This window comes from Tuber melanosporum, assembly GCF_000151645.1.
Source record: "Tuber melanosporum whole genome shotgun sequence assembly, scaffold_8, strain Mel28".
NCBI lineage: Eukaryota > Fungi > Ascomycota > Pezizomycetes > Pezizales > Tuberaceae > Tuber > Tuber melanosporum.
Window position 1 is genome coordinate 887010 of NW_003299128.1, and position 16217 is coordinate 903226.

Genomic DNA, 16217 nt, shown 5'->3' on the forward strand with positions numbered 1-16217 from the left:
GTACTACCTACCACTTTTTATTGTTTAACCCTTGTAACCACTAGATCACCATCCACTGACTTCCGATTTTTAAGGACCCCTTCCCGAGCGCAAAATACCGGTATCCCCCCTGCCCTCCGGCACTTTATGACCGGGGACGAGTAAGTGGTGATCGTTATCATTCTGTGACCCTATGTTACCTGTTACCCAGCCTTCGTGGGTTTCATTCTTTTTTGTTTGTTATGTCTGCCGTTGCCTTACACTTTCAACAAACTGTCCTCGTGGTCCGTTCTACCCGCCCTATATCCCCTGCTACCTCGGTGATGTTGGTAGAACGCAGGGAAAGAATGGGGGAGGAGGAATCCCTGCGAAAGTCCTGCACGAGAGGACGTCCGCAGGGGGAGGGGCGGGCCTTCGGGGTCCCGGGGGTACCTTAGTAGTGTATTTATACCAGGCACAGACGCTGGATGGACCTCCGTTCAGTCACGGAAACTTGATCGTCCTGAAGTCTCAATCTCATCTTGGTGCACCACTTGTCTTTCTTATGCAATGTCTACAAAAGTGATTGTCATCGGTGCTGGGTGGTTTGGACTGGTTGCCGCAAAAACGTACGCCTCCTTCCGTTCAACATGTATCTTATATTTTCCTCGACGACGTGACGGGGTTGACCTTTCATTAGATATCTTCAGGTCGAGCCGCATGTCGACCTGACAATCTTGGAGTCCGATGAGACCATTGGAGGCACATGGAGTCGATCGCGTATTTACCCAAGCCTTCTCGCTCAACAGCGATACGGCAGATACGAATATTCAGACCGTAACATCGATATCGGGGGCGGAGACAGGAACTCATTTGTCCCGGCCTTCAAGATCCACGCATACATGAACGATTACGTCGAGGAATTCGGCATCAAGCAGCGCATCAGGTTTAAAACTGTCGTTACCAGGATTGTGCGCAACGAGGACGGCAAGAGATGGGACGTCTGGATCAACGACGATTCGGAACTCATGACTTGTGACAGACTTATTGTTGCGACCGGGTTGACATCCAAGCCCATCATGCCCAATATCCCGAGCGAGAAACCCACTTCCAAGATCTTTCACTCAAGAGAACTGGGCACATATTACGACTATATCACATCTCCCGCTGTCAAGAACGTCACTGTATATGGCGGTGGCAAGTCCGCAATTGATGCCATATATAGTTGTGTTACGAACGGAAAACACGTCAATTGGGTCGTTAGGAAGGGAGGTGGAGGTGTTCCTCCGCTACTCACCGGAGTTGCTAATGGGAAAGTTCTCGATGACTTTGCCACCTCCAGATTCTCCTCCAAATTGCACCCCAGTCTTCACACAAACGGTTGGTGGCACTGGGCATTACACAGTGGAAAGAACTTCTTGGGACAATGGCTTCACTGGAAGTACTGGGGACGCGCCACAAATTCGATGCAGAGTAACGTAGAATACACCAAGAGTGAGAATATGGCTAAGCTAACACCGAATATTGTCGATCATGGGTAAGCACAATCCAAATGGGATCCAACTCGACGCATTCAAGTACTGATATCCTCGACAGCGCCTACTGGATCAACGTCGGGCCCGCGGTCCTAACGCAGCCAGAGATCGTCGACTGGATTCACTGCGGCTGCCAAATCACCGTCCACCGCAATACCATCGAGAAGCTTGAAGGCGACCAAGTACACTTGGATGATGGCTCCTCTCACCGCGCTGACGCCGTCATCTACGCTACCGGCTACGATGTAATCCAACCCGCCTTCTCCCTTGAGGACGGCGCAAACCTCGGACTTCCAACACCCGTCAAGCAATGTCCTCCCGAGGTCAGCATGAAGTGGGGCTATCTGGAAGAAGTCGCAGATAAGGAGGTAGTGGAGCGATTCCCGCGTCTTGGGAAGCCCCCGCCACACAAGAAGATCCCGGTAGGGTATACCCCATATAGGCTTTGGCGCGATATGGTTCCCTTGCCGCTCCTGTCTGGAGAGAAGCCGGATCGGTCACTCGTTTTTGTCGGCACGGTTAAGACGTACTCGACTTCTATAATGTCTGAGGCTATGGCATTATGGACTGTTGCTTGGATGTCCGGACGGATTCACCCAGGAAAGAGTTTTGGGGAAATGGAGCATGAAGTTGCTGTTTCCAATGCTTTTGCTCGAAGACGCTACCTGAACTTAGGCCATAAGTTCACTTATCAGTTTTATGAATTCCTTCCCGTAACTACCCACCAGGTCATAAATTCCATTCGAGCACATGCTAATCAATCATAGATCGTCGACAAACTCCTCCAAGACATCGGTGTCAAATCACAAAGAAAACCTGACGCAATTTCGGACTTTTTCGAGCCATACATCCCGGAAGATTACCGCGGTATGGTTGAGGAATTTAAGAAGGCTCACGGCATCAGCAATGACGAAGAAACTAAAAAAGAGAAATAGTGGAAATTGGCTACCTGGAATCGTGTTCAACACATACTGTATTTTCTTATCCTTTGCCCCACTCCCACGCTGGAAGAGTTTTGGGGCATCTCATTTCTGTTTCCTTTCTTTCCTTCTTGTTCCTTTCCTTCTTGTTCCTTTCCTTCTTGTTCCTTCTTGTTTGGTGGAGAGGGTATTTTTTTTTCTTGTTCTATATTTTTAAACTGGGTTAAATTTATCACTAATTACAAAGATTACAGATGCTGTTGCTGAGGAAGTGGTTCATGTGACCCAATGAATTAGTACGCTCAGAGTCTACAGAGGCTGGCCTGCTGCTGTTTCAATGATATTATTTGAGCCACTATTGCTGTTCGTCATGAGCTCCCATGAATTTGGTTGCGAGTACAGTACAGCACCAGCTCTCATGTGGTCTTCCTTTCCTTCCCATTCCTCACTCCACGTCATTCTCGGGTTGATCAAAATTTAATATCTGTCTTTTCCACCTCTCCACCCGTTTCAATTTAACCTTCCTAATTTTCATACTTATAGGATAATTGGAAAGTAGTTCCAAAATGGATCCCCTAGTGCAATCCAGAATTCTTGTCTTCGCAATATTATGTATCATAGTCCAAGCCGGTATGAGTGGTATCATATTATCTTACCCAACCATTCCAATGCCCATCCTGATTGAATCCCAGAGAGAATAAAGATAGCTCGGAGTGCATTTTTTCTTCTACCTTTAATACCCCATGATTCAGGCCATGAACACCCTTGTTGTAAATGCAGGCCAACTGCTATGACCAGTTGGCCCTTTCCACTCCTGGCCCGCAGCGATTATAGCCCATGCGAGGCAGGCCACGGCGTCCGTGCTTCGTGACGGTGCCGGTATCAAGTAAGCGGAGAGCCCACGGCAGCATACGGTGCTCGAGCACTTGTACTTGTAGCTCCGTACCCGGGGCAAGGGTGAAGTATTGGGGCAAGCACAGTGGATCAGTGGTGGAATCGAGCAAACCTCCCGGAACGGGTATCAATTCTTACCGGATATTGCTAAAGCGTGTAGGATCTGAATTAAAAGCCCAATAGAGAAATTACGCTCAGATCACAGGTTGTCCTAATAATTTACCACTGCCCCAAGCACACTGAAGCCGTGTACACGCGGGGATGCGGAGCAGTGTTATTCGTGCAGTACTACTTGCAGAACAAAGGCAATGGTAATTCTCTAAAAATACCCCCCCCCCTTACTCACTGTATTCTTATTCTTATTGGGTGTCCTCGAGGCTCACTCGATGTCCTTGAGAAGGGCATATCTCCGGCCCCCGCGGGATCCCTGTCGAAGCCCATATTGGTGCGGTAGTTGGAGTGGAGTCTAGCATGTTGCAGAATGTCTACGTCCGTATGGTCAGGTGAAAAAAATATTTCATAGCCAGTAAGGTACTTGCGCCTTTGCGATTGACATCCACCTGCTCTTCAGCGCCCACAAGTTAGCGAAGCCTTTCTGGCAACCTAAAAAAAAAGTCAATCAAGTTGCCCAACATCTTCCTACCCCCTTTTTTACAGAATGGGCTTGCAAGAAGGTCACTCGTAAATCCCTATTTACTATACAATTTTCCTCCCGGAACCGATAGGATAGATATGGTAGGCTGCCTTATGTACGGTACTTTCACCGCCCTTAAACCTCCCGATAGGTACTAGTACCCACACCAAACGTTGTTTTCTCTCTGACCTTCTGGAACATCGCTTTCCAACTACTAACTTAATGCCCTGCAGACAGACTACAGCACAGTACCTGACAGGGGGGCTCCGGAAGAAAAGGAATAAAGGTCTGGCAGACTGCAGACGCCCCAGCGGCACCGATTATTGATGCTATCATGCATACGAAGAAGCGCGTAGATTTTGCGCTATGAATCTACGATGGTTGGTCGGTGAGGGGGCGCTATTGCAAGGTTGGGGGGTAAGTGACCTTGTGTGAAGCGAGGCTGACCCTCCTCTTCAGGGAGCGTGACTGGAGATAGTTCTGGATTCCCCGCTGCAGGTACGGGTGGGTGCTTGAGTACTGATGTGCTAATAATCACCAGGGGAGATGTTTTTGTATAGGACGGGGATTATTTTGCTGGTTAATTATCCCTACTTTCTACTAAAACATCTCTAGCTACCCTATCAATAGATAGGTTTCTCCCCAGCACTTCAACCTCTCGCCCCTCATCCATCTTGAACCCCGTTTCTTGGTTCACGAAACCATAGCCCTCCTCGATAGGCAGCCTTATCCTCAAGTACGGATACAGAATTGAGGTTGCTTATCATCAAGTGTTGGCATAAAGCAAACCAACCGGAACATTCATTGGCAGTGTGTCAAGAGTAACAGCCCTCGGGCTTTCAGGTCCCGTGCTCCCCAGGGATATCTCTGTGACATGGAGTCTCACCACACCAGTCCAGCACGGTTCGGCAGGGGACTCGTGCAATTCATAAATCGAGAACTGGAGAAATGAACTGCGGTGTTACTCGGGTATGGACGTGGGTGACCGGACACTCAGGGATTAGTGAGGTCCGGGCGAATGCTCGTGTACAGGCAAGACACCTTTATAGCAGCAAGGTTTTTTGTTCATCATATGAGTATGGCGCTCATGAAGTTAGAGAGATAGAGTACTCGTAGGAGCAAAAGTTGAATAAAATTAATTGAAAAAATTTCCCAATACAATTATAAAGAAGAAAAACCAAATCCATTTCCGGTACAATTAATGATAACAATAACAATAATAATAATATGAAATATTAAAAATTAAAAATTAAAAATTAAACAAAAAAAGGAGGAAAACAAGAAGGATAGATAAATATAGGAGTGGAAAGGAAAGGAATAAATGAGAGATATTTAGTACATGGTATGACCTCCTTGTGCATCAAAGACAGCCTGGATTCTGTCTGGCATAGTATTCACAATCTGCTCGCAATCATCATCTGAAATAGATTCCCAAGCTGCCCATACAGCCTCTTCCATACTCCTAACTGTGGTAGGTCGTTCAGGTAAACGGTAGAGGAAGTCTTTCATCCGGCGCCAAATTTCTTCAATGGGGTTGAGGTCTGGGGAAGCGGGGGGCCAGCCTTCAGAAAGTGGTGTAATGAGGTGTTCCTTCCGGGCAGCAGCAGTAGCACGAGCAGAATGGGGAGAAGCATTATCTTCGACACAGTAGACTGGATTTCCGGGACCGTGATACCATTTTTCGCCTTCAAAAATAGGAGAGATATAGGAAATCAGGATGTGACGAACATAGCTAGCACTAGTGATTCGTCCCCATCCTTTATCCCAAATAACCATTCTCTTCAACCCGGGAGCTGTCATAGCCCCCCATACCATAAGCGATCCAAGTTTTTTAAACTTCGGTACTAAGCAATCCTCCAGGTATTCTTCTCCAGGTTTCCATGTAACCCAAATAGTTCCATGTGCGCCACCAATGTTGAAAGAACTTTCATCGGTCCAAAGAACACGGGCCCAGTCATCAGGGGTCTAATGCAAGTAGGTTGTTGCAAATTGAAGTCGCCTTTCCTTATTAGCAACGCTGAGGAATGGTTTTTGGCGGGCGACACGACAATGGTAGCCTTTTTCTGCAAAGGCTTTACGGAGTAGGCGTGGGGAAGCGTCGATACCAGCACGCTGAGCTACCTCGATTAACGGAAGACGGCGGGTATGAGAATTTGCTGTAGCTTGTATGATAAGCTGCTGAAGTTGCTCCCCCGTAAGCTTGGAGGAAGGACCTGAACGGGGCTGAATGGTAATCGAATTTTCATCGGGACCAATATCAGAGACTGTAGATTTGGCCAGTTTTAGAGTACGTGCAACACGACGAACAGACCAACCAGCCTGATAGCGAAGAGTGAAAATAAAATAACGGTGTTTTTCGTCTAGTTCTTTGCGGTTTCCCCGAATATCGTTAAGTATTGTCTGGAGCCGCATTCGGTTTTTGTTTCTGATTACAGCTCGAGCTTGAACAATATCCTCGGAAATTGGAGCTATGTAGTGGTGCTGCTCGACTGGTGGATTCATAGGTAATTCAGGATCGAAAGGTGAGAGAGAAAGGCGAAGAGGAGGCATAGGACTAGCATCAGCTAGTGAAATAGAATTGGAGGCTTCAGAACTCGAATCTGCTTCAAATTCAAGTTCAGAATCATTATCTGAGCTGAAATTAGATTCATCATAACCTAAATCCAGCAGGTCATACTCATTGTCTGGCTGAGTCCAATTTGAAAGGGAAGACATTAGAGATGATAGGAAAAGATTAAAGGAATGACTGCAAACTAATTGGAAAGAAAGGAGACTTTGGGATTAGGGAGTGGATTTGCGTATATCAGATGCTTGATAGAACTTACCTTTCTTTCTTCCCGGCTTTTATATTCTAGTTCTCTATCTCTATTCCATAGGCACATACCCATTTTACATGTTATTTTCCTCTACAACTTCTCGTATTTCTTGTATGCAAGTTTCTCGAGTTGTCTGTTCTATGTTCTACACTAATACAAGAATAGCTTTTACCGATGAAAGACATTGAGTCAACTTAGCTGATGAAGGAAGTTCTCCCCCATTGGAAACCTGTAATCGGAGATACCTCCAGTTCTGAGATTCTACGATACCTCACGATCCTACTCAAGTACTTGTTTCTCCTGTTGTTCAGCTCTAGTCACATTTGTTCCTCTAACTGAATATAGACATAGACCGAGAATGGATGAAATACTGTGCTGCTTTAAAAATGTCTTGCCTATGCACAAGCATTCGCCCGGACCTCAGTAATCCCTGGGTGTCCGGTCACCCACGTCCATACCCGAGTAGTACTGGCTCTGGAGGTGGTTTCGAGACAGTCAGGATGCTCGAGTAGTGCAGATCTTGCTGCTTGATAGAACGGGAAATGCGAATCACCACTTGTCAGGGATGGCGAGCACAGCCCTCCTATATGACCGTGCGTACGTTTTTTCCCTTGACGAAGAAATGATTGGATAGTGGTATACTGGGATCACACTGCTCTGTACCCGGACTCGAGCTGCGTTTCTTTTGGTGGCAACCGCTCAAGAAAAAGCAACTTCAATCTTGCGACTTGAGTACCGTACTCGAGCACCGGTATCGTACTGTGCTCAGATATGGAGAGGCAAGTGATGAGATAGATAGGGATTCAAGATGTCAAATAACCAAGAGGCCAAAGCTTCTTACCCTTCCTGGTACTATTTATGCCAAAATAAATACTTTTTTTACCTCCGACGGTAATGAGTGCCCGGACTCAAAACCCCTGTCCATCCCATCACTAATGTCCACCCCCGAGCACCATACGGCACTGGCAGCGCTTGTACGAGTACGAGTTAAGGCTCAACTTTTCTGCATCTCCCGCCTTCGCCCAATCCCGTCCAGAAAAATTCCTTTCGCTCCCCCGTCACCCCCTTTTCATTCACCAACAGCACCACCCCAAATCACCAACAACAACAGCAACAAGAACAACAACAACAACAAGAACGGTGCCGTGGACAAGACAACAAGGGTTCTGTGACATATGGGAACCCGGCCATTACTATAAACGGGAACGTTGGTAATGTGACGGAACAGCTACAAGAATGTGTGGAACTGCGGGATATCGGTGGGGAGCGAGAAGAGCCGGACTATGGAGTGGTGGTCGTCTCCCTTGGCACCTCGGGAAAGGCATCAGGCTGTGAGTGAGGGCCGGGCGCCGTAGATGGAGTACGAGACTGGCTTCGAGCGAGCGGATTTGAGAAATGGCATACTGGTACAAGCGAGGACTGGGTTGTCAATCCTGTGTTTTCCTGTTGCGGGGGTCCAGAAGCGGGAAAGACACTGAGGTGTGTGAAAAAGTAGCTCGATTGGGATACTGGTAGCGGGTAAAGCTGAGCGCGTAAACATCAGCTCTTTTATCACAGGTACACTGCGCGATGCGGTTGATGAGGACAAACATGGCCGTCGCTTATATGTACCGCGACTCCCATGCCCATAAAGAGCTATCCGCGCAAGTCTCTCATCTTTGCCAGGGGGATTTATCGGCATTGACGCTTTGGATGAGTTCCCGCAAAACTCCCCGCGAACTTTGGGACTCTTTACGGTATGATATATTGTCCAGGAATGCCCAAGCACTTGGCTGTCCATTACTGTGGGCCATACATTCGGAGAAGAAATGGAGAAATATTTCCCGGCGTATCCCGATCTAACCCCATAAAGCCCACCAAGAAGGATATTAGGGAATATCTTGCTATGAAGTTGAAAAAGGATTCGGAGCTAGATGCAATGGATACGGAATTGGAGACCGATGTTCTTACAGTGAACATTGGTCGGGTCTAAGAAGTCCATTAATAACAGCATCTTCAATTTTATTTCGTACTCGGCCGGAATCTCCGGGGTGTATGAAGATAGTGGATTCAAGGTTATCAGCTAACAATGGTCTCTAGATTTCTCCCCATTCCCCCCATCATGGATACAATTCTAGAGGATGCGACAACCTCAGAGAAGGCAAACGCTTCAGAAGATGACCAACGATGGCGCATACAGCACAACATTGGGTCGTACCAGAGAGCAGGAAGGAAGCGAAGTGAAGCTTGGGATGGAAGCATTGATGTGGATTTCACATTCCGGGAGGCTGGTAAGAGCAGGAGAGTTGATTAGCTTTGGGAGTGGGAACTATAAACCCTAATGCTGTAGTGTCCCGTTGATAAGGACCTTATTGAGCTACGCTTTAGGACTTGTTGCGACTAGTGAGCAAGTATCTGCAGTCTATCTCACGCGCTTCACTTTAAGAGTATGATATCTTGCGGTATCCCCCGCTTATTCGTCATACCTTGCTCAACGATGGCGGAAATATGCCTCACCTATGTCAACTTTCAGTCCATCTGTGGGGTTTCCAACTACTCTCGGTACTATCCCACTGACAGCGCTGTTCCTCCAATATGCCTCATGTCGCCGGCGATTCCATGCTAGGGAGGTGACGGAAGGTGCGAAACGCCCCGCATTCGACTTCAACGGGATGCGAACCACATGTCGGCTGACATCCGCCTACGTGAGTGGGGTGTTGACTTCTTGTCCCGCGGGGACCACTACCATAGTAGACATCCTGATCTTCGGAGACTTACTGGGCTACCCTGCATCGCATACATAGGTTGCCGAAATAACGGCTGCCGTGGTGGACATGAAATATGGGACCTGAGGCCTGATCCCAACGATGCAATGTCATTAATATGGGTTACCAAATGCGGGGATTGCACACTCATACATGCCGCGAAGGCTGGACATGAGGACCTGGTTAGGCTGCTCCTGAAACGGGAATATATCATTCTGGATTCGTCAGATGGATGGCCGGACACCGCTCCCATAGGTCGGCCAGCGGGACCTTGGGGGGGCAGAGAAGATGCTCTAGGGATGGCGTGATGTCAACCTCGATTTGTCGTGTAAGGATGGCCGGACACCACTCTCACGCGCTGCCGGATCCGGGCATATTGGTGTGGTGAGGTTGTTATCAGAACCAGGGCCTTCCAGTCACAAAACATCACGTAACAGCGGCGTGATGAAACAAATCTCCGTCTTTGCTGTGAGTGCTCAAGAGAAAGTAAGATTTGGTCCGGTATCGCAACGAGAAGGGATTCTTTCCGACACAAGACACAAGATCGCTGGAGTCGCTCCCCTTTCTCACTCAGATGATCCTATATCAAATCAGTCTAAAGCACCCTCAGCATTCGTTCTCATACCCACCCACGCAACCGTCACTGCCCCGGTGCTGCCATCTTGAGAAGCCTTCAAGGCCACTAAAACGTTATAGAGCGACCCGGCCGGCTTTGTGTCGCTCTAAACGTCACATCGACATACTCACCTCCTTCCCTCTACATCTCCACCGCCTAGTGGGAAATACTCGCGCGGCCGAGTTGAAGCCTGATGCCTTCTTACAGCAGTGATCGCCTGACCAGCAACGAGCCCGTAGGGCAAGCAACACAGTTAATAATCACAATAATCACATATGATACAAAAAATAATAATCTAGTTTTATCCAATTTCTTTCGGCACATAACCTGACAAACTATCGCATATCTATATAACAAATCTAGCAATTGAAATTATTGTTTCCATTACCAAGTAACACCCTTCGAAGCTTCTTGTGAAATGCTCGACACTTTTGATGAACCCCATCCCGAAGAGCTTTGCACCTCCTCACGAGTGCATGTTTTTCGTCCACATGCCACAGCCTATTTTCTACGATATATGGAATTACATCACTTGGTTTGACGCTTTGGGGGAACGAATTCATCGGCCCCAGCAATCACTACCATAAGGGTGCTGTCAAGCTTCAACTCGGCCGCGCGAGTAGCACGCATATGCGCTCCATGAAAATCGGTTTCCGGTCTTTAATGCACCAATTTATTTCCTCGCAAGGCATCTGACGAATTCCTGAGCTCTGAGCTGTTGTATTCAGAACTGGGATACACCCCAGAGGGGGGGGTTTCCCGTGGGTCACTTCTCTCTACCCGTATGATTCCCTTTCCCCCCACCATCCCCTTCTGTTTTATCTTGTACATCCCCTTCTACGAGTGGATGCCGGTGGGAGCGAGTTATGATACCGGCACCCCGAGTTTCTTTGCACCTTTTGCTGGTTCATCGTCACAATCACCACGTGAGTCTGGCAAAAGACTTAATATAAAATATGGTTCTTTCTTCTAATTTTCCTTGCTGATAAACAAGAGAAATAATATGAAGTGATTTGGGGGGGGGGCTGTGTCTAGGTCATCCACTTCAAGTATTGAGATCAACATTCAGTCTAGCCCAACTAAAGTAAAGAAATGAGGGGAACATTCCGGGATAGGAATTCTATCTAGGTGCGTAAATCTTTTACCAAAAAAAAAAAAAAGAGTGAGGACATGGATCACTAAAGGATCTCGCTGCCCGGCAGTCCTCACACAAGGGAACACTAAGTTGTTTACATCCATAATCATAACTGCGCATTCATTCGCCTCTGGTTCCATATGGGCCCAAATTCTATCGCACCCGCGGTCAACGGATGTTCCAATTCGCCTAGCCGCCGAGTGAGATTACATGAACACAAAAGGTTCGATATTGTAAAAAAAAAAAAGAACCCATACGATCTCGCGCGTGTGGGGGGGGGGAGGTTAAGGCAGATTAGGCGCACGATAATTAGATGGTTGACAAAGATTGATTAGCAGATGGCGGGTACAGAAGCTATACATACACACACACACAATATACCATACTATGAGGGTTTTTGTGAAGGCCATGAAGCATCATCACCATTGTAACGCAGCCGCAAATGGCTCGTGAGCGAGATCCCTACCTACCTACCGCAGGGGACTCTGACGGAAGAGAAAATACGCTTATCATTAGAGGTTGGGAGTATCAAACCCCCTGTCTATCGAGACAAGAGCGAACGGAATATGCGCAGCGGCTGATAGCGCATTTATCTTCTATCAGATCCCTTTGCGAAGCGGTATGATACCCTTACGGATGAGTGCCATATCACACCTCCAACTCCATCACTTTGCTTTGCTGGACCTGGACCGAGCTTCGAAGGAGGATCATGGACTCCAACAAGCCGTTGGATTATCCCCCCCCCCGCCCCCTATCTGGGCTCACTACGTACTTGCTATATCACTAGCCCGGGTGAAGGTATAATCGCCGCTGGTCTGTAAGGGGAGGTATTTGGGTCGCGGTACGGTGCGCATCTCCTGAGAGCCGACCCCTCACATTGTGGGGCTGGTGTGTTCTAGATGTGATAAATTCTGCTATCGTACTTGGGGTGAAAAGCTTTTCACCTCCAGGGCGAGCTTGAATCGGGTATCTTGTCTAAGTGACGTAGGTGAAGGTGGTGTTCGGGTCCGGATATGTTGTATAGTTTGTTGTATGAGAAGCCATTGCAGAGACGTGTCTGATAGCAAATACGTGCCTTAATTATTGAGGGTATGCTGATATATGTTGAATATTTTCAAAGACTTAGTATTGGATCCTAAGAGATGAAGGAGGGCTTTAGAACCTTCTTTGGGGAGCATCTAGACTATAATACCCTAATCACCCGAGTACTCCCTACCATCGATCGGTAACTAAATTGTAATAGTCAGAGTCCTATTTAAATCTTCTCCCCCCCCCATGCTATGCTAAACAATCCATCATATCACTAAATTTACAACATAAATTAATTCCACCTCACCCCTTTTACAGGTTAACCCATTACCACATCTCTATCTCCCCTCAGCCCTTCCCTCATCCCTTGTCATAATCAACAACTACCCGCTTAACATATATGCACACCCGCGCCCTACCATTTACTACCCTATAAGAATAAAGTGCAAGCATGAAATCTCTACTCCACTTTACAGTGGGAGGAATATTAAGAGAAATAGAAAGAAAATAAGGTTCTAAAACGCCATCCCAATGCGCCCGCACAAATCCAAGTAAGTGGCAAACAAAAAGTGGTTGATTGAATGGTAGAAAAAAAGACTAAAAAATTAATTGTTGAAAATCAAACCATTATAAAGAAAAATATTAGGGGGAAATATTAGGCTACAATTCCCTGAGTCCGTTGTTTATACCTTCCTTTCAGCAGCGATGAGGCTTCTGAATCTGAAGCTATACGTGTCTCGAGGGTCTGTAGGGTTTGCAAAGCGGAGGATATGGTTTCTGTTGCTGTTACTGTTTCTGTTAGCTGGAAGAGCGAATTCAGAGGACAGAAAAGGGCGGGGTGTTACCAGAAATGAGCCCCCCCTGCGCCTTTTTTAATGGCGCGGACAGAGTAGAGGTGGAAGACTCATTGGCGGAGGCTTCCTTGTCTTCGCCTTTTCGTTTGCGGACGCCATTTGTCGCTGGCTCCGTTATTGCCGGTGGTGAGAAAGTGTGGATCCGGAAGCCCGTACCCAGGTCAATCTCCACACCATTTTCTGGCGTCGTAGGGGTTTCGAAGATTGACTCATCCGTTTCCACCTGTGATAGTGCTACCTGACCGGCGGAAAGGGTCGATGTTATGGTGCCACGAAGTGAAGTATATGTTTTCAGTGCAGCAAGATACGCTTCCACAAGTGTGTGCGCATCTTCGCTAGACTCTATGGGTAGCTCCGGGGGGTTTTTTGGACTTGCGGGGGGTGTGATTTCGGGACTGCGCGTAGATGAGGAAGAAGTACTCCCGGGGGGGAAGTCCTTCCCGGGGGTTATAGTAGCGCCGTTGGGCTTTGGGTGCTGCTCGTCCTCGTCGATGCCGTAGTCTGGCTCACCACCACAGCTGTTGGCAACAAGCGTTGTACCAGGTCCACCGCTCACCGAAGAGTTAGGTCCGAACTTTGCACTCCCGTTCCCATGGAAATTATTCACGCGCTCGTAAAATAACATGAATACTTTCCCAATGTTGAGGACGGCACTTTCTTCGACGACACTGTACGGATGTGAGCATCCCAATAACAAGGAAATATTAGGCAGGGTTAGGGTTACGAACTAGACCTCGTGATCACTAGTTTTGAACCAGGTGTTGTGGAGTTTCCGGTAGCAAGTGTAGTGCCCGTTGTGGTGACCGCCGTGATGTACCACTACGCTCTTTAGTTCGTAGAGGACTCCCTCAGGGCCGTTCTCTCGGATGAAGTCTTTTTGTTGCATCTTATTGGCGTTCCCAGAGTCCTGCTGGCTTACTATGGGTTTCTCCACCCATCTGGGTACACGCCCGGACATGGGTAGTGCTGGATCCACGGTTAGGCCCCAGCTTCCGCCTGCAGTATCATGTCGTGTGACCGCTCCGGATTTGCCAAGGTCAAGGCGTGCGGGGAATGATACCACAGCGTGGTTCTTGCCGGTCAGGCCGGTCATTATGTCATACTGGCTCCTATTCAAATGCAGGACTAGTATTGGCGGGGGACGAGCAATCATGGTTTGTTTCGTCTTTGTCGACGAGATCTTCTGCTTTGGAGAGATCTTTACTCCGGGCACATTTGGGGAAAAGTTGTCTTCCTCTATCGCTCGCGCGAGAGCAGTGAGACGCTGTTGCATTTCGAGCCTGGTTGGTTCTTGGAGGGTCGGAGATGAGGTTTCGGATCCGGCAGGTGGCTCGAGGAAGTTTTTGAGTCTGTTGCAGAGGGACAAAAGTGTGCATTTGTCGCAATCTACTTCGGGGATTTTCTCTATTGCTGTGAATTCTGATAGACACTCTTCCAGAGAACAGGACCACTTGTGCGGCAACTTAGTGAGGCTCAAGTACGAAAACGGCGGGAACATCTACCTGAGATGGGAGAGATAGCGACAAACTAGTAAATGGCTGCAAACTTATAGCTTCCACATATCCACAATGCAGACAGCCTACTCTCTGAGCAAACAATCCCTCAAAAGGGCTTCGCAAGTCCTTCGCAACGGTTACATCAGAGTCAGCGCCCGAAACCGGCGCCTTCTCCTCGCCGCCGACTCCCTCCAACTCCCGTACACTTTCCAACCCCCTCGCTGCACTTTCCTTGCGCCGGCTCAGAAACCTCGAAACCTCCTTCTCTAAAGATCCCGTAAGCTTCTGAAAAAACTCCTGCGCATCTTGTTGTTCGTTGTAAACCCATCCGGAATTATCCGTCCCCCGTACGATAATCGGCGAAGGTGTAGACGCGCGGGGACCAGAGGTAAGCGTATTGAGGTCGGTGATTAGCGAGATAAGAGCCCCGGATGGCGTCAGCCCATCCTCCAGTTCCGAGAGCGAGAGCAACGCGAGATGCGGTTTGAGATGCGAGAGCGAAGCCATAGCCTGGTAGATTGTTCGTTAAGTCAACACAAAAGACGCCAAACCACGCGCACTCGAGAAATCACCAGAACCCCTTACCTGCAAAACCGAGTTCTGGTAACAGGTATTCCCGGAATTCCACAATCCCCCGATCAAACCTTCCCCATCCGGTGAGTATCCCGCAGGGACCAACTGTCCGCCCACGAGACTAGCAGCACGATTCCGAACTCGAGCCACAATTCCCAAACCACAATCCGTTGAGATCCCAAAGGCGCTTTCCAGCGTCTCACGAGCCCTAGGACCTAGTAATAGCCCCGGAATCATTACGAAGATCAGCTCCCAGAGCGGTGGAAGCCCAACTAGTTCATAAAGAAAGTTGTAGACGACGAAAACACCCGCGATAATCAGAGAGACAAGCAGTGACAGCGAGACCTCGGAATCGACGGAGGAAGCAGGAACAGCAGAGCGGGGCATTCTTAGGGGGCTCCCGGCAAGGGAGCGGGAGCTAGAGCGGTGGGGAGTATTTATTTCTTATGGTTTTTTTCCTCTTGATCTTTGTATATTGGGGAGTCGTCTTTTTTATTGAGGGGGGAGGAGAGTGATGCCTGCTGTTTGAAACTGATGATCGTTGGCCGTTTCCCATGGTATGGGAATAGGTTACCGGTAATAGGTTGCTCCATCTAAGAAGCTTTAGTAACACAGGCCCGACCTGGTGGCCTGCAGGCCCCCCATCGATTTTAGCGTTTGGGATCGTATTTATACCATTTTGTATAATACCGTATAATACGGTATAAAAACCATATTTTATTACTAAAGATGTATTTTATTCGATGTTCAAAATAGGTATGAAATATTTCATGCAAGGTACAGTAGTACAGTTATGTAGAAATTGGGAATTTCTACTTTTAATTGTAAAGTACAAGGTTACAAGTATGAGCTGGTTGCTAGCTAGGAGTTCTCATCAATATTGTTATATACCTTGACCTCTTTGATCCTCTAGTTAGAAGATTAAGTGATTGGCCATTGTCATAATTTTGAAAATGATTGTACTCTATTATAGGAGATCTCATATAATTAGCAGTTAGTTCTTCTGCTTGGTT

At 47.8% G+C, this 16217-nt stretch overlaps 2 protein-coding genes; one reads left to right on the top strand and one right to left on the bottom strand.

Moving 5' to 3' along the window:
* Positions 1–528: 528 nt before the first annotated feature.
* Positions 529–2428, top strand: GSTUM_00011143001 (uncharacterized protein; the record flags this gene model as incomplete). The annotated part of the gene is made up of 4 exons (XM_002841737.1): positions 529–587; positions 659–1495; positions 1555–2206; positions 2261–2428. 4 exons carry the CDS (start codon positions 529–531, stop codon positions 2426–2428), a joined length of 1716 nt encoding a protein of 571 aa, XP_002841783.1.
* Positions 2429–12505: 10077 nt separating this feature from the next.
* On the bottom strand, positions 12506–15730 carry GSTUM_00011144001 (uncharacterized protein). XM_002841738.2 has 5 exons: positions 15217–15730; positions 14719–15141; positions 13864–14633; positions 13127–13803; positions 12506–13070 (listed from the first exon to the last, which is right to left on the bottom strand). Exons 1-5 carry the CDS (start codon positions 15589–15591, stop codon positions 12937–12939), a joined length of 2379 nt encoding a protein of 792 aa, XP_002841784.1. The 5' UTR covers positions 15592–15730; the 3' UTR covers positions 12506–12936.
* Between the last annotated feature and the right edge of the window lie 487 nt (positions 15731–16217).

What these genes read in the sequence shown, in the direction of transcription:
- GSTUM_00011144001 (XM_002841738.2), bottom strand. Translation starts at nt 15,591, where the DNA reads ATGCCCCGCTCTGCTGTTCCTGCTTCCTCCGTCGATTCCGAGGTCTCG. An exon ending in AGGGATTGTTTGCTCAGAGA is followed by an intron (nt 14,634 to 14,718) that starts GTAGGCTGTCTG and finishes CATCTCAGGTAG; the next exon opens with ATGTTCCCGCCGTTTTCGTA. An exon ending in GCAGGGGGGGCTCATTTCTG is followed by an intron (nt 13,071 to 13,126) that starts GTAACACCCCGC and finishes TAACAGAAACAG; the next exon opens with TAACAGCAACAGAAACCATA.